This window comes from Ammospiza nelsoni, chromosome 5, assembly GCF_027579445.1.
Source record: "Ammospiza nelsoni isolate bAmmNel1 chromosome 5, bAmmNel1.pri, whole genome shotgun sequence".
In the NCBI taxonomy this organism is placed as follows: domain Eukaryota; kingdom Metazoa; phylum Chordata; class Aves; order Passeriformes; family Passerellidae; genus Ammospiza; species Ammospiza nelsoni.
The window spans coordinates 64,902,268-64,929,914 of NC_080637.1; the positions used below are offsets into that span (position 1 = coordinate 64,902,268).

At 39.6% G+C, this 27,647-nt stretch overlaps 2 protein-coding genes across 6 annotated transcripts; one reads left to right on the top strand and one right to left on the bottom strand.

Moving 5' to 3' along the window:
• The first annotated feature begins 69 nt into the window (after window positions 1-69).
• On the top strand, window positions 70-20,969 carry CHPT1 (choline phosphotransferase 1). 4 transcript variants are annotated; one of them, XR_009418478.1, is made up of 9 exons: window positions 70-312; window positions 8,752-8,899; window positions 9,741-9,882; window positions 13,272-13,356; window positions 14,903-15,034; window positions 15,421-15,579; window positions 16,272-16,397; window positions 16,890-17,542; window positions 20,211-20,969. XR_009418478.1 is itself a non-coding variant. In XM_059472012.1 (9 exons), exons 1-9 carry the CDS (start codon window positions 70-72, stop codon window positions 20,253-20,255), a joined length of 1,191 nt encoding a protein of 396 aa, XP_059327995.1. In that variant the 3' UTR covers window positions 20,256-20,969. The 4 variants fall into 4 exon arrangements, 3 of the variants coding, with proteins under 3 accessions (XP_059327995.1, XP_059327996.1, XP_059327998.1); XM_059472012.1 differs by having other exon boundaries at window positions 16,890-17,000; XM_059472013.1 differs by lacking the exon at window positions 16,890-17,542.
• Window positions 19,709-27,390, bottom strand: SYCP3 (synaptonemal complex protein 3). Of its 2 annotated transcripts, XM_059472017.1 has the most exons (9): window positions 27,240-27,390; window positions 27,019-27,162; window positions 26,387-26,462; window positions 25,327-25,361; window positions 23,512-23,629; window positions 22,524-22,623; window positions 21,673-21,771; window positions 20,425-20,529; window positions 19,709-20,290 (listed from the first exon to the last, which is right to left on the bottom strand). In XM_059472017.1, the coding sequence occupies exons 2-9, from the start codon at window positions 27,146-27,148 to the stop codon at window positions 20,237-20,239; spliced, it is 717 nt and encodes a 238-aa protein (XP_059328000.1). In that variant the 5' UTR covers window positions 27,149-27,162; window positions 27,240-27,390; the 3' UTR covers window positions 19,709-20,236. The 2 variants fall into 2 exon arrangements, with proteins under 2 accessions (XP_059328000.1, XP_059327999.1); XM_059472016.1 differs by having other exon boundaries at window positions 27,019-27,310.
• Between the last annotated feature and the right edge of the window lie 257 nt (window positions 27,391-27,647).

Genomic DNA, 27,647 nt, shown 5'->3' on the forward strand with positions numbered 1-27,647 from the left:
TCTGCACAGCTCCGCCCCGAGCGGCGGCGGCTCCTTGACCCCGGTGCCATGCGTCCCGCTGGCGTGGGCATGGCCGTGTCCTGGGCGCTGCCCGCGCCCCTCAGCCCGGCGCAGCTGAAGCGCCTGGAGCAGCACCGCTACAGCTCGGCCGGGTGCTCGCTGCTGGAGCCGTGGCTGCAGCCCTACTGGGGCTGGCTGGTGGAGCAGGTCCCGCGGGGGCTGGCGCCCAACGCCATCACCTTGGGCGGCCTCCTGCTGAACTGCCTGATGGTGCTGCCGCTCATCGCCTGCTGCCCCAGCGCCACGGAGCAGGTACCGCCCGACGCGGCTGCAGCCGGGCGCGGGGGCCGCGGCTCGGCCCGGCTCGGCTCGGCCCGGCTGGTGCCTCCCGGAGGTGCCCGTGCCCGGCGCGGGTGCGGTGCCCTGGCACTTCGGGCTCCACCGCAGCGACACGCGTGGCCCGTCCCTCGGCAGGGAGGGTTCAGGCAGGGCTGCGGGGCTCTGCTGAGCAATCAGCGGAGCGGCTCGCCCTGTGGGGCAGCAGGGGTCCAGCTGGAGATGGGTGTTAAAGTTGGAATGGCAAAACGCTGTAGGGATCGCGTGGAAGGACGAGGGTCCCCGCCCAGAGGGGGCCGCGGCTGTGGCGCGGCGGGCGCTTGGCCTGCACTGCGCGCTGTGGAGCGGAGGGCACGGCCGGGATCACCTGGGGCAGGCACCCCGCCTCGTACACAGCGCATCTTGCATTCCATGGCCGGGAAGGGAATGTCCCCCCTTCTCACACAGGGGCCGTGGGTGTAGAAACAGCGGCAGGTCATGATGGAGGTGCGGGATGTGCCCAGGAGCAGGGCAGGGCTGGACCACGAAACACGGCTGATGTCGCTTGGGCATCAGAGCTGCGGCTGGGCTGGGAAGCAGGTGAATTTGCTGACAGCTGCTCAAATTTATCCCTCCTTGTGTGGGAAACTTTAATTGCTTTGACTTCTGGAAGGAAAACAGGCTTGTTATCGTGGGCAGGTGCTGCTGTCACTTGACCTGCAGCGCCTACAGTTTCTCAGTCAATTTCAGGAGCTCCATCAGAGCCTCCCAGCCTGTTGCAAGTTTCCCATTGCAGAGTCATTATGGTAGTTAGAGTAGAAAATAGCAGGGGGAAATTGCTTTATGTGGGTAAAATACCCAAATACCTTGGGTAAAATACCTTGTGGCCATTTTTTCTTGTGTTCTGATGGGTTTAAATTCTAACAGCAGAGGTTGGCAGTTGTTTGGGACTTTTTAAATACCACAGCTTTACCCTGGTGAGTGTTCTTGTCAGAAGAACATTACTTTTTCTCTAGGTGCTGTGCCCTTTGTGTTAGCAGAGGTGTTTGTGGCAGACATATCAGGAAACTGATCCAGATGGAAATTAGCTTTGGTTTGGTCTTACCCTGACCACTCCCCTGATACACATCACCCTGTAGAGGCACCCAGGCTGTAAAAGGGAAGACAAAGATGACAGTGAATGGTTGGAAACTACAGATGGTCTTCTAGTCCCACTTTCAGAATTCAAATGCTTGTGTACTGCTACCTTTAGCTTAGTTTTGTGATGAAAATATCAGTTGTGCCAGCTATGCGTCTGAATGCTCATTTTAGCTTTTTCTCTTTACTGTTCAAAACTAAAAGCAGAAAGTAAATTTTATTTAAGTTATTTTTCCTTTGGGGACTCTTGTACAAAAAGAAGAAAAGTTGTGTTGCAGATACCCAGGGAACTATTCCTTCCAGGAAAACTTAAGTTGGATTTTAGGAACTTTTGTTACTAGCTGGATTTTATAAGAACCTCTATTTTGGACTATACATTTGTGTTCAGATATCAGTATATCCTTTATAAACATGCAGTGTGGATCCAGCCTTTTCCTGTTGTTTTGTTTGTTGCCTCTGCTCTGTGAGAACAGCCCTGATTTTTCTCTTGCTGCATCACTTAGAAGCATCATTCTCCCTCCAGCTTGTTTAATGACTAAGCTCGTCTTCTGCCTAAGTTGAGATCATGTTTCTGGATGGCTTTTTGAAAGAGCTGAATCTGTTGCAACCCTGACAGGTGCTGCATGCACTGTTGTAATACCTGCTTTGTAGTTTTGACTGGGATGTGTTGGCTGGAAGGGATGGGTGGAGCTGACAATTACATTAAAGATGCTTGAAATCACAGACTGAGCTAATACCCTAGTGCACTTCGACAGCACCTCTTTCCATCGTGAATGTGTCTTGATCACCTGGACAAACATCCATTGTTTATGACATTGTTATAGTCTCACAGGTAGGAGCACTGAATAGAAGACTTGGATAAAGTAACAAGAACTTTTGGGTTTTGGTGTAGGGGATTTCTTTTGAGTTGGTTTATGTGGTTGTTCCGTATTCCCTAGCCAATCTTAAATTTGGTTAAGCATTTATTGAAAACACAAAAGTCCTGATATTTGTACAAACCATCCAAAACAAGACTGGTAGTTGAAATCTTCAGAGAGCAGCTGCCAACAGATGCTTAGCAAGGAGATCTTTCTCCAGTGTATATATATACCTTTCCAGCTGCCAGAAGACTGTGGCTTAGCAGTTTCTCTGCAAGGGATTCTGTTTGAGTTACTTACTAGAAAGCAATGGACAGATCTGTTTCCCCACAGACACTTTCCACCTCATGATTTTGCCTTCTGAGTTAGTTGTTCTGAACCTGTTTGTACTTTGTGCTTCCATTTTGTCCTATTGCAGTGATTTCCATGATTTCCCTTCCCCAATAAAATTAATGTCTCAAACCACAAAATGCTCTCTTGTTCTCCTAACATGGAGCTGTTATTTCCCTATACACTATCCTTTTTATCTTCTTCAGTATCAGCAGCTACTGAAAACCTGTTTGTTACTGACTGGCACAGTATGGTTTGGAATTAGAAAATATTGTCTGCTTCAGTAATATTTCCTTGCCTAGCAGGAACATGATTTTTGTATCACTGACTCCTCTAAGTGCATGTTTCAACATAAACTTTCTTATTTACAGCTAAATTAGAATGTGCACCCCTCAGGCATTATTGTAACCATGGTGCACATTTTTATTTTCCTAATCTCTGTAATTTAGGACAGCAATCTATAAAAACAGTATCCAGGTGTGGTGATGGAGAGGACACCGAGGACACCACCTGCACATTTCATGTTCTGTGGAGTGCTAAAATATTGTTTTCACTGTGTCTGCAGCCTGGGTTGTGTTCCTTTTTTTTTTTTTTTTGACACTCTTTGGGAAATATTTAGGAATGAAAACTCTTGCTGACATTAAGTAAGAACAATGTGTATCTGGTGCATTAGAGTGCAAAAGGAGCAGTTTTTAGGTGAGGATTTCTGTTTCATCCCCACCATAAGACAGTGAATTGTTTTGCTCTACTGCCAGCAGACTCTGAAGCAGCTAGTCAATTCATAAGGCTTTGCAGGGGAATCTTGCATATCTTTCCCCTTTCTGGAGAAAACCAGGAAGAAAACTGACTAAACATCATAATATTCGTAAAAAGGAGAAAGGAAACTTTGATCCTCTGTTTTCATGATTGCCCGTGGAGAAGTCTGGCTTTGGTAATCCTTCAAGATCAGCCACAGGTCCCTCTAAAATCATAGAATAGCTGGGTGGAAAAGACCTTTAAAGGTCCTCCTGCCCAGGCTCTCTGCCATCAGCAGGGACATCTTCAGCTGGATTGGGTTGCTCAGAGTCCTGTCCATTCTGACCTTGAATATTTCCAGGCATGGGGCATCCACCACCTCTCTGGGCAACCTGTGCCAGTGTTTCAGAGCCCTCATCATAAAAAAAATCTTCCAAATATTTAGTCTAAATCTGCCCTCTTTTATAAAGTCATGTAATTGTAGAACGGTTTGAGAAGCTAGAATTTCAGACAGAAGTGCATCATGTAATTATTAGATTGTATTGAATTATAACTATTTGAAAATAATTCTTGTAGCACTTTCAGCATGATCTAAGCGAAGAGCTGGGAACAGAGGAAGACAGAAGAGAAAAGGATGAATTATGGGTTTGCTTTTTGGGCAGTGATAGGAAAAGGGGGCAGGGGCCCAAGGGTTCTCCTGCAGGGAGCTAAGGGAAGGAAGGGAGGCTTGTGGTGGCTAGCTCTGTAGGATTGTTCAAGAAATGGTGTAGTGAGTTTATAAAAGGGGAAAGTTTATACCTTGCTTAAATGTGCTGTTTAGAAAGCCATATATCCAGGGAGACAGAGCAGGGAAGAGTCTGAGTGCCTTTACCTGGCTCTGCTATCAGCTGTTTGGAGGGAGAGGAACACTGGTGAGATGCTGTCTCTGCCTCTCTCTCTTTCAAAAAAACTTTAAAAAAAACAACAGCAAACCCAAACAAACAGCTGAACCACCTTTAAAATGAAAGAGGCCTGCCAGAGGGCAGAATGAGAGGAAGACATTGACACGTATGATATTATGTAAACAGCAGGGACACAGCTGAGCTTTGTGGGAGAGTAGAGAAGTAGAAAAGAAGTTAAACTGGAGCAGCTGGTATGAGCAGGGCATGTATGTGTGGGGGGCAGGGGGAGAAGAGCATGAAGGAAAAAGCATTACCTGACTTGGCAAATAAATGTGAAGCACTGAGTGGAGTGGGAAATTCAGCCAAAACCCACAAGAGGGGAACAGGTCAGTTGTGAATGGGAGAAGGAGGTTATTTGGCATGAAGTAAGGAGGGCGGGAATCCTGACACAGAAGGATGAGAGCTCTCAGACAGGGCTTGTTGGAGAGACAAGGATGTTAAAGGAATGCAGAGAGTCCTTGGTATGCATGAAGTGCACTTGGAGTATGGTACAAATAATTATTTGGTTATTTTATTTTTCTTCCATGCTGCCTTCCCTGCTGTAGCTCAGGTTTGAACATCCCCTTCCCTCTTCTTGCTGTTAGTACAATTTGTTAGTACAGTTATTACAACCACAAACAGTGGTTTGTGCTGAACAGAAGCGTGGGAAATGAGCCATGTTTAGGGGGAAGTCCAGTCAGAATGTCTCCCTCTGGATCTGGTCCAGAGAGGTGCCATGTAAACTAGGGCAACACTCTTAGGCGTGGATTGAGGAAGTGAGATTATGACTAAACATGATGAGTAATTAAGGAACTGAATCTTTAAATACTGCACAAGCTTGGCCTGTTAAATTCTCTGGATTTGAGAGCTGTGCTTGAAACAATTTCTGAGAGGTTTCCCTGACACATGTAGTCTTTTGCAGATGCCCATGCTCTTTTGTGGGGTGGAATCATGGGAGTAGAAGAATGCCTGCTGTTCTACCCCCATTTTTTCCTGAAGGAGAGGCATGTCACACATACCTGTCAAACACTTCTTGTACATGGCTTTATTTTGACATGCTCTGGGTTATCAGATGAGCAATTCTACTGAATAGAATCTGTGTGTGACAGAATTCTGGGGTTGTAGTATTTTCAGACATCCCTTTGAGCATCCCCCTCTCCCTCCCTGCCTCCCCCCCCTCAGGTTTCTGTTCTCTTCTAGTTCTGTGAGAATAGCACCTAGGTCTGGCCAAATAATGCATTTGCTTGGGCAGGATATAACTTTGGGCAGAGGTAATAAACACCTCATCAGTGAAAAGCTGATGGTTATTGGGAGCCTCCTGACCTTTCTGCTTAGCCATGTCAGCATTCTCAGATGCTCCCACTTCTCTAATTTGAAAACTACTTGGGTCCAGTGTGGGAAGCCATCAGGGGACATCCCTGCATGGACAGCCAGGCACATGAGAAGGCAGAGGAGACAGCAGCAGGAGCTGTATTGGGAGGGTGGATACCAGAGAAAATCCATGGTTATTATGACCCACTGGTGATTTGGAAAACTGTGTTTTACCAATTAAAATATTAGAGCTGCTAAATGATAGTTGATCACAAGTGAATTTTGGTTCTTACCACTCTGGTTTATATTTGAAGTCAAGGCCTAGGGATGAAATGCTCCAGATAGTGTTTCTAAGGTCTCTGACATATGCTATTCTTACTAACATAAGTAAGAATTCTTTGTCCTTTAACTGTGGGGGATCCGGATACATCTGCTACAGGTGCTAATGGATACAGATGATCCTCATTGGGAGACAGATGAAAATGCTCACCCTTTGTCCAGATCAGCAAGGGGCAGACAGAGAGCTTGAGGGACTCTTGCTTTGATTTGTGCCAGTAGGAGCTAATGCAAACAGACTTGGATTAGTCTGAATGATCATAGCTGTACCATAACTTGCAACTGGGAAAAAAGCTACTGTTTTGTCAAAAAGCCCTAATAGGAGAAGTTTGAATTAAAGCTGATGTATTTGTTTATTTTTACATATATTGTGTTACACTTGCTTTAGCAAGAAGCTAAAGGTAGATCTCAAGCTATGTTTTCATAATTAATGGAAGTTTGTCACCATAAGGACACCTCACACTGCAGATGGCCTTTGTGGCACTTCACAGAAATACTGCTGATAAAATGGGCTGTGTCTTTCAAACACTCCTTTAAAAGACAGCAGTGCAACCAGTGATTTCTCATGGCCTTTCTGCTCGTTGGTCTGGAGCTGCTGTGTTTCAGATTCTCTGTTATTCTCCATGTAACAAAGTTAGTTTGAAAGCCAGTGTATGTACTGTGGTAACTTTAGTATGTAGATTATATCACAGCTAAAATTATCTCAGCTTCAACAAAGTCCTGACTGTGCTTTTATGTTCTGAAGTACCTGAGCAATGACTGACAGCCCTCTATTTTTGAAGGATGCAGAGCAAGTGGAGGTAGCTGCAGACCCCCTGCACAGTGTGAGACCAAGAGAGCTCGTGCCATGAGAGACCCTTGAGTTCTCTGTGCCTCTCTGGGGCTTCTGGTGATTCTCAGTCCTGGGGTAGCTACAGGCACCTCCTGTCCTCCACAGGCTCTATCCTTTCCCTTTCATTAGAGGAGTGAAACTTTTTCAAAAGGTGGCTAAAACTTTCCTCCCTGGTTTAACTACATCCCCCAAGACAAGATTTTGTTGTTGAATTAACCTAGAAGGGAGAATAAACCTAAGAAACTCAACTAATTCCATCACTAAGCATCAAACTTGTATTGTTGTCTTCACTTGACCTGGATTTCTACAGTGTAATCTTTGCAGTAGTTATCAAATACCTGTATATTAAATGCCCATTGGAATAATAATATTTTCTCATCCTCTTTCACCTGCTTAAGGGTTACTACATGATCTGTGATAACAATTTTTCTTGGTTTCCTTGGATTAAATGAGGAGACAGCCTTGCCAGTTTTGAAGAATGTTTAAAGTTTTCTAGATTTTCATTTGCATACAAATCCAGAGCTTGCACCTAAAGTGAGTTCCTGATGTTTTGGCTGTCTTTTCCTTCAAAGCTAGGTGAAGCAGCCAAGCAATTGACTTTGATAACAGTGTTTCAGCTAGCCTGAAATACATGAGAAATTCTTAAATAACAGCAAAAATGCTATTCAGAACTGGACTTTCCTTAAGCATGTGGCTGCTAAGTGTGTTTTGTGACCAGTCTTAACTGGAGGCATAACTTTTTTTCTAGCTCAAGACAATGAGTAAAATGATGATGAGACATCAGAATGTCTAGAGGAGCAGCTGCACCTCATCTGCATTCTTACTGCTGCCATTTTCCCTTCTTCCCCAGCAGTCACACTGGGTTTATTTGAGTGTGGACAAATCTCAGCACACTGAGATCTGATCTGCTGTCTAATCTGCTTAATAGCCTTTACTGCTCTTAGGAAATACACGGGCAAATGTTGGTCAATCTGTGCTGCAGGAGAGGAGTTGCAGAGGTGCAGCAGCACCACAGCAGCTGTCCCTAAGCAGGGAGTGGGAAAGGATTCAGCTCTGTGCCTGCCTGTGGGTGTTTGGTTGTTTAACCTGCAAATTGCATTGCCAGCATTTTTACCTGACTTCATTTTTGTCAACAGTACTCCTGAATGCTAAGGGAAGTACTGGAAACTGGAAACTACATGAAGTAAAAATGTTGCCTGTGCTTTGTTCCAAAGGTGTTTGAAATAATTTTAAACAAAACCTAATTCCTAGATGAAGCCAGACTGACTGTGCATATGAAAACAGTGCTTTTCAAAGGAATGAGTGCAGAACAGTTCCTTTGAACCTAACAGTGGTGTTAATGTAGCAGCTTGGTTTGAAACTGATTATGTATATTAAGTAGGTACTTCCTCCTTCAATTTAGTGAATTACTTATTTTTTAAGCCCTGTCCAAAGTGCCCAGGTAGTCAATTTTTGTGTGTTGGAAGAAATATCTTTTCCGAAAGGCTGAAGTCTTTATTTAGTAAAAAACTTAGTGGGTTTTTATATCTGTATGTTGTAAATATGAGCAAATCATCTACGTGTCTGTGACACAAACTGCTGACAGATTTAGTAAGTGCATTGCTACTACTTTCTTTTTTAAAGATAATTTTTATTTTTATAACATTTTCCAGCACAAAGAATGCAACTAACCACAGAAACACTGTGGGTTCAAGGTAGAAAAGAAGGTCAGTTGATGCAGAAGAAGGGCCAAAGTTTTGGGTTTGTTTTTGCTTAAATGAATAGAAGGACCTGTGTTCCACTGGTGTATCTGAAGTAGTTCATTACAGTAGTTACTACAATCCATGTAGATATTAGTGCAAGGTGTTTGGTTTATCCATTAACAGATAGCACAATGTAGTACGGTTTTGTGATGAACATTATTTTACCTTTATTGAAAGAGATTATCAGCTAAGAAATTGGGAACTACCTGGTGACCTTTTATGTGAATCTCTTTCAGGCACCTTTTTGGGCCTACCTCCTGGGTGCACTAGGACTTTTTATCTACCAGTCTCTGGATGCCATTGATGGGAAGCAAGCCAGAAGAACAAACAGTAGTTCTCCCCTTGGAGAGCTCTTTGATCATGGTTGCGACTCTATTTCCACAGGTAACCTCCATTTACTATCACCCATCCTAGTTTATAAAAGTTGCCTGTTTTCAGGAGCAGCTGATTAATCACAGAATTGTTGAAGTTGAAAAGGACCTCAGGAGATAATCTAGTCCAAACACCTGCTCAGAACAGGGTTTTTTAGGATAATTTCTCCATCTCCTGACCTTTGCATCCCTGGCCAGTAACAGGGTGTATTTTAGAAGTTCCTTTGGCTGATGTTGGGTAAGATGTGTTCTGCTCTTACTTAACTTTGCATCTTCACATATTCCCCTTTAGGAGTAAGGTGCCAGAATATCAGTTTGGTAACAGGGCATCCAGCCTGGCACTTACAAGAAGGGTGATTTATATTCCTTAGAAGAAGTAGTTTTAAAAAAGTTGGGTGTCATTAAAAAGCAAACCTTGCTGAGTTTCACTTTCCATAACTGAGCTGCTGTTGGTGCCAGTGCCTGTAGTTCCATAAAGCTCAATGGCTGAGACAGTTACTGTGGGAATTGGTGGCTTCTTTATATGTCACTTCCCAGAGAAGTGCAGCTGCCAGTCTCCCTGAGCTTGGCCCTTCAGCTGAAGTTGTTGGTGTTGCAAAGAACACGAGATGGCAAGGCCAGGAGGAGGGAGAGCAGCCACTGTAGGCCAGAGGGCAGGGCCCTGCCTTGGCAGAAAAGGAATACTGTGTTTTGGTTTCTCCTACCAGGACTGCCCCTGAGTGAAGTATCAGTCATAGCATTACTTTGTTAGAATGATGTAAAATGTCTTGTATTTTTATTTATTTATATAATTAATTTCTCTTAACTTCAAGCAAAAAGGATATATGATTAACATATTCATTTCTGCTTTTCAGTATTTGTTGTCCTTGGATCCTGCATAGCGATCCGACTAGGATCAAATCCTGACTGGTTGTTTTTCTGTTGTTTTGTGGGACTGTTCATGTTCTATTCTGCTCACTGGCAGACATACGTATCAGGCATACTAAGGTTTGGAAAGTAAGTAGGTGTCATTAGAACTACATGTGGCTTAATGTCTGAGGCTGCTAGCTCCTCCTTCATTTCAGTTTGTTCTTAATTTACTCCCTGCTTTCTCTTTTTCTTACCTTCTTTCTCATCTCCCTTTCAATCCAGCAGACTTGTGTTTTATCTGACAAAAACTTGAAATTCTGCACAATACTTAACTCTGCTGTTCTTTTAACAGCTGCTTTTAGCTCTGTATGCTTTGTTTGCATGCATTTGGCTCTTTTTTCTGCAGATTTGTTGTCAGAACCCATACAAGCACTTGCAGACTCAGGCCAGAGGTCTTGTTTACATTGCAGGCAAGTGCCCTGTGTAGGAGTAGGGACTGAGCAAGCATTTGGGTACCTCCCTTTGTAATCTCCCAGCTAGAACAGTTTCAGCCCCAGGGAACTCTAAACCACATACATTTTAGAGAAATTCTCCTGCTAATGGGTTTCCCTTTCATAGGCATTTTCAGTCTTCCTTGGAATGAACTCTCTCTCATAGCATCCTCAAGGAGTTCCACAGATCTGTGGCAATGCTTGAAGAATTACCCTACATTTATGTGAGAGCCTTTTTAAAATCTGGCTCACACTGGCTTTGATATCCTTTAGGTTTTGTGTTAGGTCAATTCTAACACAAAGAGACTGCTGTGATGCTGTTCATGACTTGATAGAAATTTTATCTGTTTCACTGCAGCATAGGAGGAGAAGTCATGACATGAATGTAGAAGACAATAATTTCTATTTAACTGCTAATAATGCAGGGATTGCTGCACCCTTCTGTACTTCGGGTAGTGCCTGGCCATGGCTTTTCTGGTTTTAAGGAGTGAGCTTCACTTTAGTATAACTACTTCTGAAAAGAGGAAAAGTCTGAGACTTTTGTGGTAGCAGAACTGAAAATAAGGGATACATGAAGGGTGTCCTGCTAATGCCAGTCACTTGCTAAATCACCTCTATATAGTCCTGCTTGGCTCTGCTCTGCCAGAGGTGCCTTAGCCAATCAGCTGGCCCACAGGCTGGTGACCAGCTATCCCTGCACATTGCACCAAATGCAGCTGTCTCTGTGATATTGATAAGAGCTCTTTTTGATTTGCTGGTATGCATTTTACCACATTATTACATTTACCACTGTAATTCTTCTGCCTGCCTACACATCCCATTGTTTTTAAAGGACATCTTGTGCTGTAAATAAAAATAGGTGCTTTACAGTGATGGCTGAAATAGGATACTTTCTGTCCAGGGCAGGAGGCTGCTCTGAAGGGAGGTGGACCAGGCCATGAGCTCTGGCCTTTTGCAGACATGACTGCTTTTCTGGACCTTTTATTCTTGCAAAAAGCATGAGAATGATTTCCCCACATCAGGAAGGCAGTGAGATCCCTTTACCACATAAAGATTTTGTAAAAACTTGGTGACTTCTGCTTTAACATAATGATAGTGTACAGACAGCTCAGAATGGCCTGGTGTTCCATGGTTACTGTTCAAAGTTAAACGGACACAACTTTTCCATGAGATAACTTATTTCTGTCCAGTGAAAACAGGTCATTTTTTTTTTCAAGGCTCCCAATTAGGTTTCCCTTAAACATAGAGCTGTGAAGAAGGCATTAGTATAGTGCTCTAAATATGATGGTACATAATAAGATGGATAGAAGTTTTCACTGATGCTATTTCTCACTTAGAAACACTAAATTTTAGAAATAAATCACAAATGAGATTGCTAGTGCTGATGGCCAGGAAGGATCAGAGAGCTGAATAATGTGACACTGTCAGATGTCTGACTAAAGTCTTTGAGCTCTGATTTGGGTTCTATTGCCACCCACAGTCTGAGCCACTGTGAAATTAAGTATTAAACTTTGGCACAACTTTAAGTTGGAGCCTCCTCCCACCACAAGCAACAACAAAGGCAATGCAGATTAGAAATCCTGGTGTTAATAGTACAGAGTGCAACCTCTGAACACTTGCACATGGTGCTTTTGCATAAGGTAAGCAGCAAGTTCAGCAGTGGCAGGGTGCATGTAACACTTCATCCCTGGCAGAGAAGGAAGAGCCCACTCCCAGCCCCCTGTCCTGTGACACTGTCACTGGACCTCAAGCCACTTCATTAAACGGGCAGAAGGTGAAAAGCCTACACTGCACTGGCAGGCTGGACTGGTTCACCTGACAGTCCAGTGAGCACTGCAGCAAGTAAAACTGAGGGAATACAACACCTTAGGGAGAAGAGGACTCCCCATGCTCTTGGCTTTAAAGCACCTCAGCTTGTCATCTAACTGTAGTTTAAACTCTGGACCCTCTAAGAGTCACAAGATTGTGATGAAATTTAGCATATTTTATTACCATCTTTCTGATGAAAGAAGAGAGTTTTAACTGAGATTATCAAGTTCAGATAAATGTTTTCCATTACCCAAAAGATGATTGCTGTCTTCTTCTAAAAACCCTCTGCTTCCTCTGCAATAGGTCATGTGCTAAGTAGCAATACCCATTGGCCATAGTACCTTAAAAGAGCAAATTTATTGCAACTGCTAAAGGAAATCTTGAACATTCATTATCAGTGTTTGCTGGTAACTTTTGTATGAAATAAGATATCTGTCTCAAACTTTTGGTACCATAAAAGGTAACTTTTATATACACTTTTTTTTTGTCATTATTTTCATTATTTATGTTAAAGCTTAAAAAGTACTGATTTTTTTTTCCTTGAGCCTTGGCCTCATGTGAGGTTTCATCAATTAAATACAAAAATAAAGAGTCGTCTGTCTTGTCTCAGAACAAAAAAAAGGTGAAATATGGAGTCTGGACTTCATAGGGCATACAAGGCCACCTTTCCTAAAACAGCTTTTATGGAGGAAAGTAAGATAGCAGTTATATGTTCTCAGAAATATGGCAAATGCTTACCTATCCACTGACTCAGTCCTCCCTTATTTTGCAGGCTGTATCTGTCAAGTTTTCATGATATGAAGCTTAAAGAAATCCCTTCTTTCCCAGCCTGCTCGTTATAGTGTCTGCTTTTATTTGCTGTGCTTTTAATGGAAATGTTTTATTGCTTTTACTATGAGCTTACCTTAAACCTTGATTTGACACTTAGACATCAACAAGTCTGTAAATTTGTACAGAATTCTCCAGTAGTTAACAGTGTGTTCATTAAAGTGTCCCCCTTTCAAAATTATATGTAGCTTGCTTCAGAAAAGGAGTATAGCTTTCATTTTAAATGTTAGCCAGGGATGTGTGCCCCATATAGAGTAGCTTTCTCAGTCAAGGAAAGTAATACTCTATATATATTTATATCATTTGAAGTACAGTTACTGAGGGTTTTATCCCCTCCTCCCTCCACACACACTTTACACTTACAGCAAAAAGTCCTTGAACTAAATCTCTTTTTTTCTCCTTTCACAGAATTGATGTAACTGAAGTTCAGATCACCATAGCAATGCTGCTCTTGATAACTGCTTATGGAGGAACAGGATTATGGGACTATAAGGTGAGTCTGTTAAATGCTCAGAGTTCCTGTTGAGTTTCTTGGCAAGTGTCCACAGTTCCTGTGGTATTTGAAGCTGCTCTGTGCAAGTACTGTCAACACCTACCAGTTGTGTAATGTTGTTTTAGCTTATTGTACAACTGTTGGTCATTTTAATGCCATAGTTAACTTAGATCTATTGGTGTCACTCCCTGTGCACAGATTTGCAGCTACACAGAGGAAAAAAGACCCCATCTGCCACATATAAACTTCTGATCTGGAGCTAGTACTCCACACATACTTAAGCTTTAGCAAATGGGTTTTTTTCTGGTTTTATATATTTTGTATATTTTATTGTAAGGCATACATTTCAGTTAAACAATTTATCTTAAAATTTAGGAATAAATGCTTCAATTTAATGAAACTGTGGGATGAAGCCAGGGGGTTTTGGTTAAGTTATCCATATTTGTACTGATTTTTAAGAATTACGTCACAGCCATGTAAATATTTATATTTAAAACATTGTTTTCTGTCCCAAAACATTTCCATATCTGTAGCTTTTATTCTGATCTTTAAAGATGCACTATATTGGACAGTATCTAAAGATCTTCAGCTTTCTAGGGCTTTTACTCAGAAATTTATAGTTCTGATTGGTTATAGTGCAAAGAGCTGAGACTTACTTTTCCATACTATTGATAACCAATAGAAATCAAAACTAGTTCAGAAGTTTACTCGGCAGTTAAGGAATGTTTAGCTACACTTTGTTACCTTTTCCTAGCCTTTTTTTTTCTATTTTCAAAAAGCTTGTCTTCATGTTGGAAAACAAAGTAGGTGCATTGAACTTAAATTATGATTAACTTTTTCCTCACTATTAGAATTTGTTGTAGTTATGCTGTATCACAAAAAAACTATATATTCAAAAAATGTAGTAAGCAGTTTCCATTTATACTTCTTTTTAAAATCTTCTGCTGCCTTTGGAAGTTTCCTTGACACTGCAATTGATTCCAAAAGGTAACTGTTTAATTGAAATTTATATCTGGAGACTTTTCATCATAGTCCCATGCATATGCAAAGATACAGCATACAAATAACATGCCAAAACACACAGCAGGCAGATGGTGTTTGTTTTTCCTTTGGATCAGTGTTGTTTTATCCAGTGGAATAGAAGGAACTATCCCTCTTCCTGCTCCCAAATCATGGTGATTGATGGCAGTAGTCTGTCATGTTTTTGCTTGTGTGGTGAAAATATTTGAAGAACATATTAAGGAGGAGCAGACTAAGATCTAGCTGAATTTCAAGAACAGAACTTAAGTACTCAGTAGAGGAGTTTAAGCAATACAAAAAATACTTGTTTTCTTAGTAAGGAAACAAATTTTAAATATTGTCCTGAGTTTGTTCCCAGGAAAGTAAGGATTTGAATAAAACATTTGTTTAGTAGATAAGATTGACTGCTTTAATCACTCCTTAAAAAAGGTGTTGTGTGCTTAACTTGTAATATCTTTCTCTTGTTTTGTTGTGGTTTGTTTGTTCTTTGTTTGTTTTGGTTTCGTTTCTTTTGTGTTCTGCTAAGGTCCCTTTGCTGGGCTTGGAGCTGAAGTTCTTTGCAGTTATTGGCATCCTGTGTGGAACAGCACTTTCTTTTTTCAATTACTTCCGTGTCATTTTTGGTGGAGGGGTTGGAAAGAATGGATCTACAATAGCAGTAAGTTGCTCTAAAAATTCAATTGAGGTTTGAATAATTTATGCCCATAATTTATTATGTTTCAGGTGATCTGTAAGGGCTCTATTTGTTTAAGCTTTTAAGCAGACAGGCATGTGAGTGTTATATGGCTCACAAAAGCAAAGTTCATTATCTGCCTGTTACTGGATTTCTTCTGTCATGGGAACCAGCAGTGAATTTTCCTAAAAAATTGATTAGTGGTCAAAGGGTACTGCAAAGGGTACTAAGAGAAGTGACATAATACTAATGCATTTTGACAAGTTTTGGCAACTCTGGTTTTGTTTAATGGGATTTGAAATATGTGTAAAACTTGGACTTTATCATGTGACTGAAGTTTAAAACAGATTTTCCATCCCTTTATATCTTAGGGAACAAGTGTTCTTTCACCAGCCGTGCACATTGGACTGCTTATCACACTGGCCACTACAATTTATAAAAAGTCTACAACTCAGCTGTTTGAAAAACATTCTTGCCTATATGTCTTGACATTTGGGCTTGTGAATGCCAAAATCTCACAGAAGTTGGTGGTAAGTCAGTCCTAAACCTCCTAAAACTAACCTGGTTCTTGGCTAAACACTTACTGGATCAGGGGGAAGAGTTTTCCCATTTTGCTTTGCTCCTGTATTACCAGATTCATTGTGATCAAGACACTGAACTGGACTCAGGGTTCTACTGAGAGATTATATGTGACACTGATGAAAACATGTATTTGCTGTGAGTGGACTGGTTAGGACTTTCAGTTTTGTTTAACTTACTCCTAGAAATGCACTTACTGTCTGTTGTTTACATCCTAACTCTGGTCTCTTAAGGCTTACTAATAGTGCTGTGGCTTCTCCTTTAATTATCTGAAATGAGAATTTACTGTGATCATTAAAATGAAGAGAGAAACATTTCTGTCTCTATTCTATCTTTTCAGTATTAGTCTTTTTTGTACGTAAAACACTCCTCAATGGATTTTAAAAAGTTGCCTTACTACAAATTTACCAACATTAGTAATCCAGCCAGATGCTTTTTTAGTAATACATTTGCAAAGTCTTAGAGTTTGAATGCAGTGCTGGAAAACTAGAGAGTGGGGAGCCCCTGCAGATAGCTGAAATGCATGGGTATAGATGTAACTTCTAAGAGGGCATTGCTGGGCAAGAATGTGATGCCTGTTTGCTGGTAGTTACACCAGTCTTGCAGGGATGCACTCTTTATTTTATTTTTTTTTCAAACATAGGTGGCTCACATGACAAAAAGTGAAATTTGTCTTCAGGACTCTGCATTTATTGGGCCGGGACTTCTGTTTTTGGACCAGTACTTCAACAGTTTCATTGATGAATATATTGTTTTGTGGATAGCATTGGTAAGTGTTTTATATTTTCTGTTTGGACCACGCTTTAAGGAATGGATTGAGATTGTCCTTGTCATTCTGCTCTGCCATTTCTGACTTGCTGACATTGCTGCTGTCACTGCAGAGGGAGTGCTGGGCACCAAGTAAATATGTTTTTGGGAGCTGACTGGCTTGCTTTCCTTGGAACAGAGAAATGGAAGTAAATTTATAAATCTCTGCTGAAATTATGCTTTAGTCCATGGGGATTTTTAAAGTCGTCTGTGAACTGCAGACAAATGGTTTTTATCTGATCTTGTAAGTGTTTAGTGCTGTTAGGATGGTGGGGTTTTGTGATGGTTTTATTAATTCTAAACTAGACCACTCTGTAGCTGTTATGTTACAATGATGTATTTATGTTATGCTTGTCACTTGGATAAATTCTGATTAAAGTATAGCATATTTATAGTAGGGACAATTTTTAAAAATGGATTCTTTTTTAACCTGTTCTGTTTTGTTCTTTTGAAGTTCATATCCTTGTTTGATATGCTGAGATATGCCAGTGGTGTGTGCCTACAGATTGCCGCTCATCTTCATATACATGTCTTCAGAATTTCATCTCATCAAGCTCCTGAGCAGGTTCAAAACCATAATGACTGATTAAATAGGTCAAGGACAAGAGAAGAAGCAGTTAGGGGAATGAAGCAGCCTCTGTGTTTTTGGGAAGACAGATAAAGCTTTTGAAGAAAACAGTTTTATGAGAAAGTTGACTGTGTTTCAGACATTACCAGATGTTAGAATTAGTAGGTACAAAGTTCTGCAGATGCTGTTGTACTTTTGAACCAGTATGTATTTCCCTGTGTTTCAGACCACAAATACTACATTTGAAAATGTTGCCATTTCCTGTTAGGTGACTTTAATTTTGTACTTCTCTTCTGGTGAATGTAGATGCAAAGCAAGGTGCTACCAGCCAGAATTTGAAGAGGAATTTAATGTCTAATCTTGTACCATTAGCTTCTAAAGTTTTGTTAGAACTGCTCTGAAGTGGTTGTCAGATGTACCAATGGATTCAATCCTGCATTATTAAGACTGGTAAAAGGAGGCAGCCATGACCTAAAAATCACTCAGTCTCTCCTCTGGTACTTCTAAGGAACAAGCTGTTGGATCAGTAGATAAAGGAGGTACAGCTTTGATTCAAAGTACTGTTATGAGTGCCTTTAGAATTCATGCATTCACTGGAATCTAAGTACATAACCTACTGCTACCACATGAAACTTTAGCTTGCACTTTCCTTCAAGGCCAGTTTCTGGTTCTGTGGTCACAGTAAGGTCAGTCTCAGTGTACTTCATCCTTATCTAGACTACAGGTAGCTGTGTAAGGACAGGACTGACTTTAGGCACCCTAACTTGTATCTGTGAGCCTATGCAAGTGAAGGACAAAGTTCATTGATAAACTCCAAAGCCTGTGGCTCCAGCACTGCAGCCCACCCTTCTGTATTTCCCTCTCTGGTCTTTGTGCTATCCCTGTGTTCATTTACCTTACAATTGATCCTACTGTCTTGTAGCTGCTACTGTACTTTATCCGAACAAAAGGGCACAAAACTGAACCTTAATGTAAAACTCTCCAAAACAGGAACTCAGGCCCAATATCAGCTTCTTTCTTCCTTTAAGAACAGACCCCCTGGGTAACATAAAATATCTAACAAGAAGGCTGTTGCCATTATAGAAAAGCTGAATGAAAAATTGATTACTTGCACACAAACGCCATACATAAGCTCCTTTCAAGAGATACTACTTGAATACGTAGTTTATGTAAAAAGCTGTTGAATGTAAGTGTGCATTACTCCTTCCAGTTGCTGATATGTACCTGAGCTTCTGAGTTAATGAAGTCCTTCCTGAACTGTCCAATAAAGAATGCCATGGTTTGTTTTAAAAATACTACCAGTGAAGCTTCCTACCTGCTTATTAGTTCAAAAATACTTCTGAGGCATTCAAGGAACTTTTAAAGTGGTATATTGTCTGCTGGTCTGGAGGAAATAAAATAGCATCTACCACCCTCCTGCCTAAGAAGAATATAATGATAATTTTGAGGATCTGTAACTGTAACAGTTACTGCTTGTAACTCCAAGTGACTAATATAAATTCAGAATGAATCCTACTACTGCTGTTTGAGGCTGGAAATGACACAGCATCCGCACATGAATTTAGCCTGAACCCAGGCCATGGTCAAATAGGAAAGAAGATGGTAATGACCATTTTACTTGAGCTGAATACAGTAAGCAAATTTACCTCCTGATGAAAAGACACAGGCAGTATCTTAGGAGTGAAATGAGTGAGTTCTCCACAGTGGTCAGAACTGTCCTGGCATAGCAGGTATAAGTAGTTTTGAGGATATGGTTGAGGTATTTGGACGATAGGAGACTAGTGCAGAAATCACTCAGAAAACCAGAACCATGACTCAATACTAACAAATAAAACCAGAAGCAGGAGGTAATGCTAACAAATAAGCTCCTGCTGAAGATCTGAAGCAGAACCTGTGACCTGTTTCATAGCCTCCTGTCACTGGCCTTAGAGGGCTGAGACTCAGTAATGACAAAGCAGCATTGTTACTGGTTACCATGAGAGGCCCATATCCCCCATGCATCAGTGTAGCAGTGTAACTCCCATGTTTGCTCCTGTCCTGAATTCTGGCAGGGGCAGAACAAGGAGTTCTATACTCATTGTAACCAAACAGCTGAAGTTACTGCAAGTTAGCCACCACTAATGTGGCTTCCAGACCTGGAGAACCACCATCAAATGATGTGGCTCAAAATGCTCTTAGGTTGAGAAGAAAAATATGGTTTTGAAACACATTGTTGTGACAACATCACATTTGGTGTGTGTGGATGTGTGGATGGTTTTTTTATCTACTGTTGTATTAAATCAAAGCATTAAATAAATTGGCAACTATCTAATTCTTAAAAGTAGATATTCAGGTGTAATGGTTTTCTGTAAAAACGAACTGCATGTGCACTAAGCCAATTGTTTATTTTATACTTATTTACTCTAATGAGATACATGAAAGATAAATGCTTTATCCTTAAAACTCAGGTCTCCCTAAATTGCTAGTCATTTGGAATTGCAAAAAATAATATTCCATCTCAAAGGCTTGTAATAGCCTGTACTAAATAAATTAGGTAAATTTCTTCTAGCAGTGGTTCTACAGAAAGCAGACCCCAAAATGCATAATCTTTAATTATTGTTACTTGAGCAGATACGTTAAGCTCATAATTTTAACTCAAAAAAAAAAAAATTTCTGGACAAATTACAGCAGTTTATAAATCTTGTACTAATACAGAGATAGTGCAATGTCTAGACTAACAAAAGAGTTAACAAAATTTACTTTAATTTACCATAATACACATCATTAAACAATTCTGTCTGAGCTATGTCATACTCTGTGAATTTTTATAACAGCTAATATATCAGCAGGCTAATTGAAACTGTGACAATCTGCAGCTTGTTAGAAATGCTTCTATTTGTACAATGTACCTAAAGGCCTCAAGTTATGTAAAATCTGGGCAATGCATGTTTCATTAATTTTTCCCCTTGTTACAATTTGTATAAAAAAATGAAACCATTTAAAGTCCAATGCTAGTGGAAGTGGATATGAAATGATAAAAAGTCAACTGAACAGACAGTGAACGGTTTGGGGTCCATAGTGCCCCCCAGTAATAGAAGTTTACTAAGATATGTTTTTACAACCTGAACAGACAAGATTAGAACAATCCAGGAAGGAGTTTAATAGGAACCTTGAAACATTTAAATCTCAACATCCTTCTAATGCCTGTACTTGTATCGTGTTACTTAGGTACAAGTTGCTCCTCCACTGAGCCATCAGAATAACATGGACTGAAGAGACTTGCGAACAGTTGCCATCTCCTGCTGTTGCTGTCACAAGAAAAGGAGATAATGCTGAACAAATGTTGTATCAATATGATTCCTTTGAATTAAATGAATGTCAAATGACTTTTAATTGAATGTTCTATTTTTGCATTTAGCTAACTTCATAGTCTGATACTTACGGTGTCCATCATAATCTTCTTCTGCAACATCGCCATTTCCTTGCGAAGTTCATTTTGGGCACCGGCCAGAAGATTTTCATTGCTCTTCTCCAGCTCTTCCATGCTCTGAAGTTAAGGAAAATATTAATTCAGAACTCCTCAATGTCAAGCAGTTAATTTAAAACAACCAAACAAACCAATAATAATTCACACTAGAATTTAATTTTTACAGTGATCACAGATAATTGATGAGTTTGTCACAAACTTGGCAGAGGAACCATAGAGGACTTCATACTCCAGTCTGCATTCCTGTTTGCACAGTATGTACCCTGGGAAGAGGACAGAGCCCTCCAGTCAGCCTCTGTGAGGTCTGAGTTACTTTTTCTACATTTCAATATTCTGCAAGAGGAGACTGAACAGACATCTGTCAGGAATTCTAGGGGCTCAGTATGACTGCCTTGCTGGACTTGAAGTGAGGAGTTTAAACCCCACTGCATTTCTTTGCACACTTCTCCCCAAATAAGCCAAATAAAACTCCCTAGTTATCTTCCCTTTATTACATACAATTACACTTACCTCTGTGTATGTGTCTAGTTGCATTTTCCTTAATTTGTATTTATTTAAGTTTATTTGAGGTTTGAATCCTACCTTTTGATCTTTTTTGAGGGGAAAAATCAAAGTGATACTTGACCTTCTGTTCAGTTTTTCCTCTTTGATGAAGACATTTTTCACATTTTGGAACAGTTATTATTTATTAATGCTTCTGTAATATACTCAGTAAATTTTGATTTTTTTAAACTAAGAATTGCTCCATTTCAGATTTATTTTTATCAACTACCAGGCTTGGAAAAAACCAAAACCAAACACCAAGCTTATCATAACTGAAATATCAAAACCAGCTAGGAAATTACTTGAACTGAAATTAAGGTTTGTCAGAAATTGATGGACTTGAATCTGCCCTGTATACTGGCAGCTGGTGAAGCCACACCTGGAATGCTGGGTCCAGTTCAGACTCCTGAGGACAAGAGAGACATGAACATACAGGATAGATTACAGCAAAGGGCCATGAAAATTAGTAAGGCACAGAAGGTTTTCTCTTGTGAGGAATACCTTCAACTAAAAAAGTAAAATTTTTGTGTGGTTGTACTCCAAACAGTTTTTTTGCTTGCTGTCTAGTATGTCTAATTTACTTTGCTAAGCTTGAAACACTGAATTAATATAGCTTTCGTAAGTGGTAAGGATCAGCTGCTTTCCAAGAAAAAGATTTACCTTTAAGAATTGCTCATAGAGTTGCTTAATGGTCTTCAGTCTCTGACTTTGAACTATTCTTGCCTGTTGAAAAACCTTCTGTTGCTGACGAAGCATATTCTGAAGCAGAAGCAAAAGAAAAACATAATTCCATCAGCTGTTAAGCAGAGTGCTTGGATAGCACACCAGTTTCATTTTTTAGAATCAGGAAATCTGCCTTTATTGGAAATCTGTGCCTTGTAAGGTGGATCTCTGCCTGGAGAAGTTATCCTGGCTTTTATTAATGAAAGTAAGACTGAAGACTGGATTAAGCCCCAAGTCACCTCCTGAGGTCTCTTGCAACCTGAATTATCCCTGTAAAATCCCATGAGGATTTCTAATGCCCCACAGCTTCCTAGGCTATTCCAGAGGAATGTGCTACCTAGGGAAAAGGGAACCTTGCAAATGTGTTGGAAGTACAGAGCAACAGCACATGATTACATTCCATTGTATAGCTTCTATCCTCTTTCAGTGATCAAATTCTCTTACATTTATTATATACAGGCATATTTTTAAGGAATGTATGCTACAAAAACAACTACTTTCCTTTATTCCTTTGTTCCCTGAAGCCAAAGACTATGGATGGAGAGAAACAGCACATGTCTTTCTTCTCCTTAAATGGTCCTTACTTTTCTCAAGCTGTATGCTGGCATAGGGCATCACTTAACAGTGTTTATAAACTTGCAATGAAGTTTATAAATGCACCTCTCTTTTCAAACTTAAACAATCATATGTATAAACAACATAAAGTGTTTTTACATTTCTTGAGTATAGAAACAATATTCCCTCCTTCTGGAAAATACAGTGAAGTTCCCACCATGCTGGAAACTCACCGTTAGTTTTTCTTCCTGCTCCTCTGCCTTTTGCACATCTACATCCCACTGCTGAAATAAAGTCAGGAACTGCTGGGAGAACTCATGATTGAGCTTCTGCCTGTGAACAGACACTGTCTGTAAGTATGACAAATGCTACAGGTTCAACATACACAGGGAATAAAATAAAGAAATAGGCTACTTTGACATCTGACCCCATTTCAGTACTGTATGTTTTGAAAAACTGAACACACACATACACTGAGTGGATGTGGAATGTATCTATAGAGACAGCATAAAATTCTGGTTAAAAAGAAATTATAACAATTCTTCTTCCTAACAGTGTCAGGTTTTCTGAGATTTACCATGTTTTCTAACTCAGTTACAGGTGTTTGATTTAACACAGGGTGTTTACTTTGCAGAACTGAAAGATCATTTCTTAAAATTTTTTCCATACAAGTTTCAAATACAACACCAAGACAGTTACAAGCATTGCTGACTTTTAGTTTTTAACTGTCTCTTTTTCCACTTTGCTCTAACTCTATCAGATGTAGTAATTAAATATGCCTTAAGAGGTGAGAGGAATGTTAAGGAAGGTGAAAATTATTTACTTTCTTAACCAGAATGATATTAAAGTTTTACTGAACATTTTTCAGTTTTCAAGTAGAAACAGAAAATGCCAAAATGGGGAAACACTCCTCCCCTCCATTGTTTTAAAATACATAATAACATCAAAGGTCACTTTCCATAAAGATAAAAGTAAGCTCTACTCTTTGATGTGCCTTGCTCTCAGAGTTCCAAATCCTAAATTTGTCTGTTCAAAAGAGAATGTGCTAAGTTATTGCTGCCACATGAACAAAGTGGACACAATGGAAGGCAGCAGAGGCCCTGAGCAGATGTTTAACATTAGACACAGTGCCTGCTATTGCAGGTGACAGATCAGCTATCCATGCTGTCCCCGAGAAGGGAATCCAGTTCCACAGGCTTGGAAACCAAGAGGAAGGGTCACCTTTGCTCCTGCTGCGTTTTCCAAACGTGTTCAATCTTCTGGTTACTGGTTTTGAGTGAGGCTTTTGTGTACATTTCTAATCGTTTCCTCTTAGCTAAGAGAGCCTTGTTAATGTCAGCTGAAAGCCAAAGAATATTTAGAAATTAGGCACACTGGAAATGCATTAAAAAGGCTGGTGAGTTACACTTTGGAGAAGCAAATGAGGTGTGTTCTAGCAACAAGAAGCTGGTGTGACCTGATGTGGTGATGTCCCTCAGCCTGCTGGTGGCACTGCTGTGAATGCTGTTTCTTTATGCCTGTCACACACCCTAACCAACACCTGTTTCAGAGTCATATGCCAATTTCTTGAATTTCAGAAATAAATTAAGGTTAGTATGTGGTTACTATCCCTGTGAACATACTGAATGAATGAATAACTATTTTTATACTTCAGAGAGACAGTACTTTTTAAGTATTAATATAAGTTACTGTGTTTGTTTCACTTCCATTTACATTTGGAGATTTATCAAGTCACAGTTTAAGATTAATACAGTGATTTAGTTTCCTTCTCACTGTAGATTTCAGGAAACATCTGTCAAACTTCTCTAATTTGCTGAGGCATCTGTCTCTGCTAATGCCAAACCCACTATTTTGTGCACACAGCATCTTCTCTCTGATCCATTCATTCTCCCTCCTTCCATCCTTCCTTTTTTTCCTTTTTTGAGTCTTAAATTACAGTCATAACTTTTTAGCATTGCAATCCTCCTTATATCTGAATTGCCAGATCTCTAATACCATTATAATATGTAATACAAAATATTTAATTTTGTGACAGCCAAAAGTTCTAATTTGTGGATTAAGGAGTTACTCAAGCTTCTCTTTCACCTTAAATTTGACATGCAAGTAATGATTCTGTACAGGTTTCTTTTATTATATACAATGAAAGTATTACTCAGTTATTGAGTGTATAATGCTGGCATTAAGACGATTTCCCTTCCTTCCACTTTCTGATGTTTGCTCACTCTGTGATGGGTACTGTTTATTCTTTACAAATGTTAAAAGTATTTTTTCTCTATCCTGTCACTCTCTAGAATTCAGCTGGTAATTTAAGTAGGTAAATCCACCTGAGGATCTGATTATGACTATACTAAATCCTGCTGAGTGACACACACAAATTGCTCATCACTGGATGAGCAGCATTACTGACCCTCGTTATCTGGCTGTTCCAGAAACTCTCATTCCTTCTGACTGCTGAAATTCTCTTACCTGTAATTCCCTGTTCTCTGTATTTCTGGAAGTGCTAAGTTCAGACTGCTCTCTCATTCTGTATCACAACTGATCTCTACTTCCAAAATTGCTTGTCTAGAATTAGAACTGTTTGTTCTCTTTTGCTGCTTATATTAACCTTTACATTTCCCTTATTTCTCACTCAAATCTTGCGTCCCCAGTATCCTCTATGCCAGTGTAACAAAAAATTGAGTGAGAACAACAGCAAACTGCTATTGTCCCTTTTCTCTACAATATATTTACTACTTATAAACTTCATCTTAAAATTGGAATTGATTATCCAAAGCACTCATGCATCTTTCCCTTTTCCTTTGTAATTATGTACACTTACAAGCTGTGACTCATTTATATGCAGATATTCCCTCCTCTTCTTTCCCTCTGCTCTCCTTAGATATAACTTTTTTTCCTGAAAACTGGCTTTATTCAGAAATGCTGAAAAGTGCTACAGAGACTAGTCATTTTACATAAGTCTTGAAAGTTATTTTATGGTGAGTTATTACTGCCAATTCTACCACTGTATTTTATTTATTAGAATGTAAATGTACTTACCTCCAAATCTCTCCAACATATTCTGTACTTCACCCCTACAAAAAGTGTGTCAGATTTTTATTTGCCCATTTTCTGACTTCAGATCTGTTGAATATGCTTAGAACTAATTTTATTCACATGCCTATTATTCTAAGCAGTAACACAACCACCACTGCCATAAGATAATTTTATTCTTTTTATTCTCCTGTGAGAGGTTTCTTTTTCAGATTAATTTGCCTTTTTTTTAAATAAAATGCTAGAATCTATCAGCTACTCCCCAGTAAAGAGGCACTATTATATAAACAGGCATTTAACATGCCTTGAGTAAGGGGAGTCAGTAAATAAAACTGATTATTCCCTATAACAAAGAAAACAAAATGGATATTTGGAACACCAAATGAAAACAAGTCCTTCTCAGCATGACTGGCACAGTAAAAAAATCCCAAGGCAAATAATTTCAGGGTTGTTTATGCAGCATCTTTAAGATGGTAACACCAGTGTGTAAAGCAGTGTTACAGTACAGTAAAAACAGTATCTTCAACCTAATAGTTATAATCTACTTGAAAACTCTTTAAGCATGTACTTTTTTAGTACATTTACACTGTCCATGAATATTAAATGTGATTAATATTTATTCACTCTCCATGAATATTAAATTAAGATTTATCTGTAAAATAATTTCTTTTCATGCAATATGTGGATCGTTTAAAGTATTGGTAATGTCTTCAAGCAACTAAAATGAGAGGAAAAAATTAATAGGATTTAATGACATTATCAACAATTAAACAAGTAATCTTTTAAAAGAAACAAATTTAAGAACACACAAATATATCATTTTTTTCTGCATGTTCAAGAGAAATTACAAAGAAATGGAAGAATTACAGTTTTAAAATGCCTTTTTTAAAATTCTTTTTTTACCTACCACTACTGTATTATCTGTCAATTGATTTTTTTAATCAAATACCAAAAAAAACCCAAGCCAAACCCAAACAAGGCAAAAATAAGCATAGTGAATAACTAAAGTTGGTATCTATTTAAGACCTGCTTATTTTGGAAAAAGCCCCCAAACATCTAACCTTACCCCACATCATCTGGAACCACATGAGTATTCACCAGAGGTCTTTTCTTTCCATGCTTGTCCATTACTGGTATGTCACCTTAAGGAGGAGTATAGAAATATTTACAAAAAGACATTTTGTGTTGGTTGTTCACATTATTAAAAGTGTAATTTTTTTCTGTAATGCCAATTCCCTGCCCATGTCTCATAACACTGGCAGCTCCTGTAACTCTGAGTCTGGATCTGGCAGATGGTGCAGAATTATTCTGCAAGCAGACTGGGGCTGGCACTGCTCTGAGTTCTCTGCCCTGGTCCCAAATAGTTTCAATTTCTCTACACCATTAATCACAACTCACAATTTAGCAATCATCAGAAAGCTAAAAATAACACAAAAATTTATAAGAGTCCAATCTGAGTTTACTGTAAAAGAGGTACTGTAATTCTGCACCTTTAAAAAGAAAAATCACAAATAGATATTTATATTATTTTGAAAATTACCAATCAAAATTACACATTAGGAGCCTGGTGGCCTTTGGCATTATAAACCATGCTGTGCTCAGCCCTTGGCTGATTCAGAAGTTCTTCCCTTCTTTTCATAATCACAAATGTGATAAAATTCACATTTTACTAATGTCCTAAAAATTTCATATAAGCACCTTCTCTAATATCTTCCTCTGATCCACTCAGTTCTTTTCTTTCCTCCTCAAAGTCAAAAGAAGGTATGGTCTGATCTTCCTGTGCTGGTTTACCAGCTTTTCCTCCATGCTTTCTTCCTGATGGTGCCATGGTGAGATCTTTCCCTACTGAAACAGTATATTGTATTTGTGACATAACTTCCTCCACAATAAACTGAAAATAAATATGTTTTCATGCTTACCTATTATGGGTACCTCTTTAACAGTCTGCACCTGTAAAGATATGCAAGCAGTCAAACCGGTTTAGCTTTGAGGTATTCCACAGCATTACCCATCAGTGATGCTTTTAAAAACATGCTAAAAATGCCAGGGCTATTAAGAACATACTTGATTCTGCTGGAATAAAGTACCCATTTTCTTAAGATGTCTGCCAGCTTAGCTTCCATAAGGTTTATTACACTTTTGTCATGTCCTGTACTGCATTCTCCAAAAGCTATGCCAATATTCTACTGTCCAAAATAGAGGAATGACAAACCATAAGAGCAATGTGATCCTACAAGCCATCCCACACTGTAAAGTCAAATATACATATCCTTATGCCATTTTTTAAAGTCCTGAGCAACTTCCAAGTTCCAATTTATCTTTCTTTA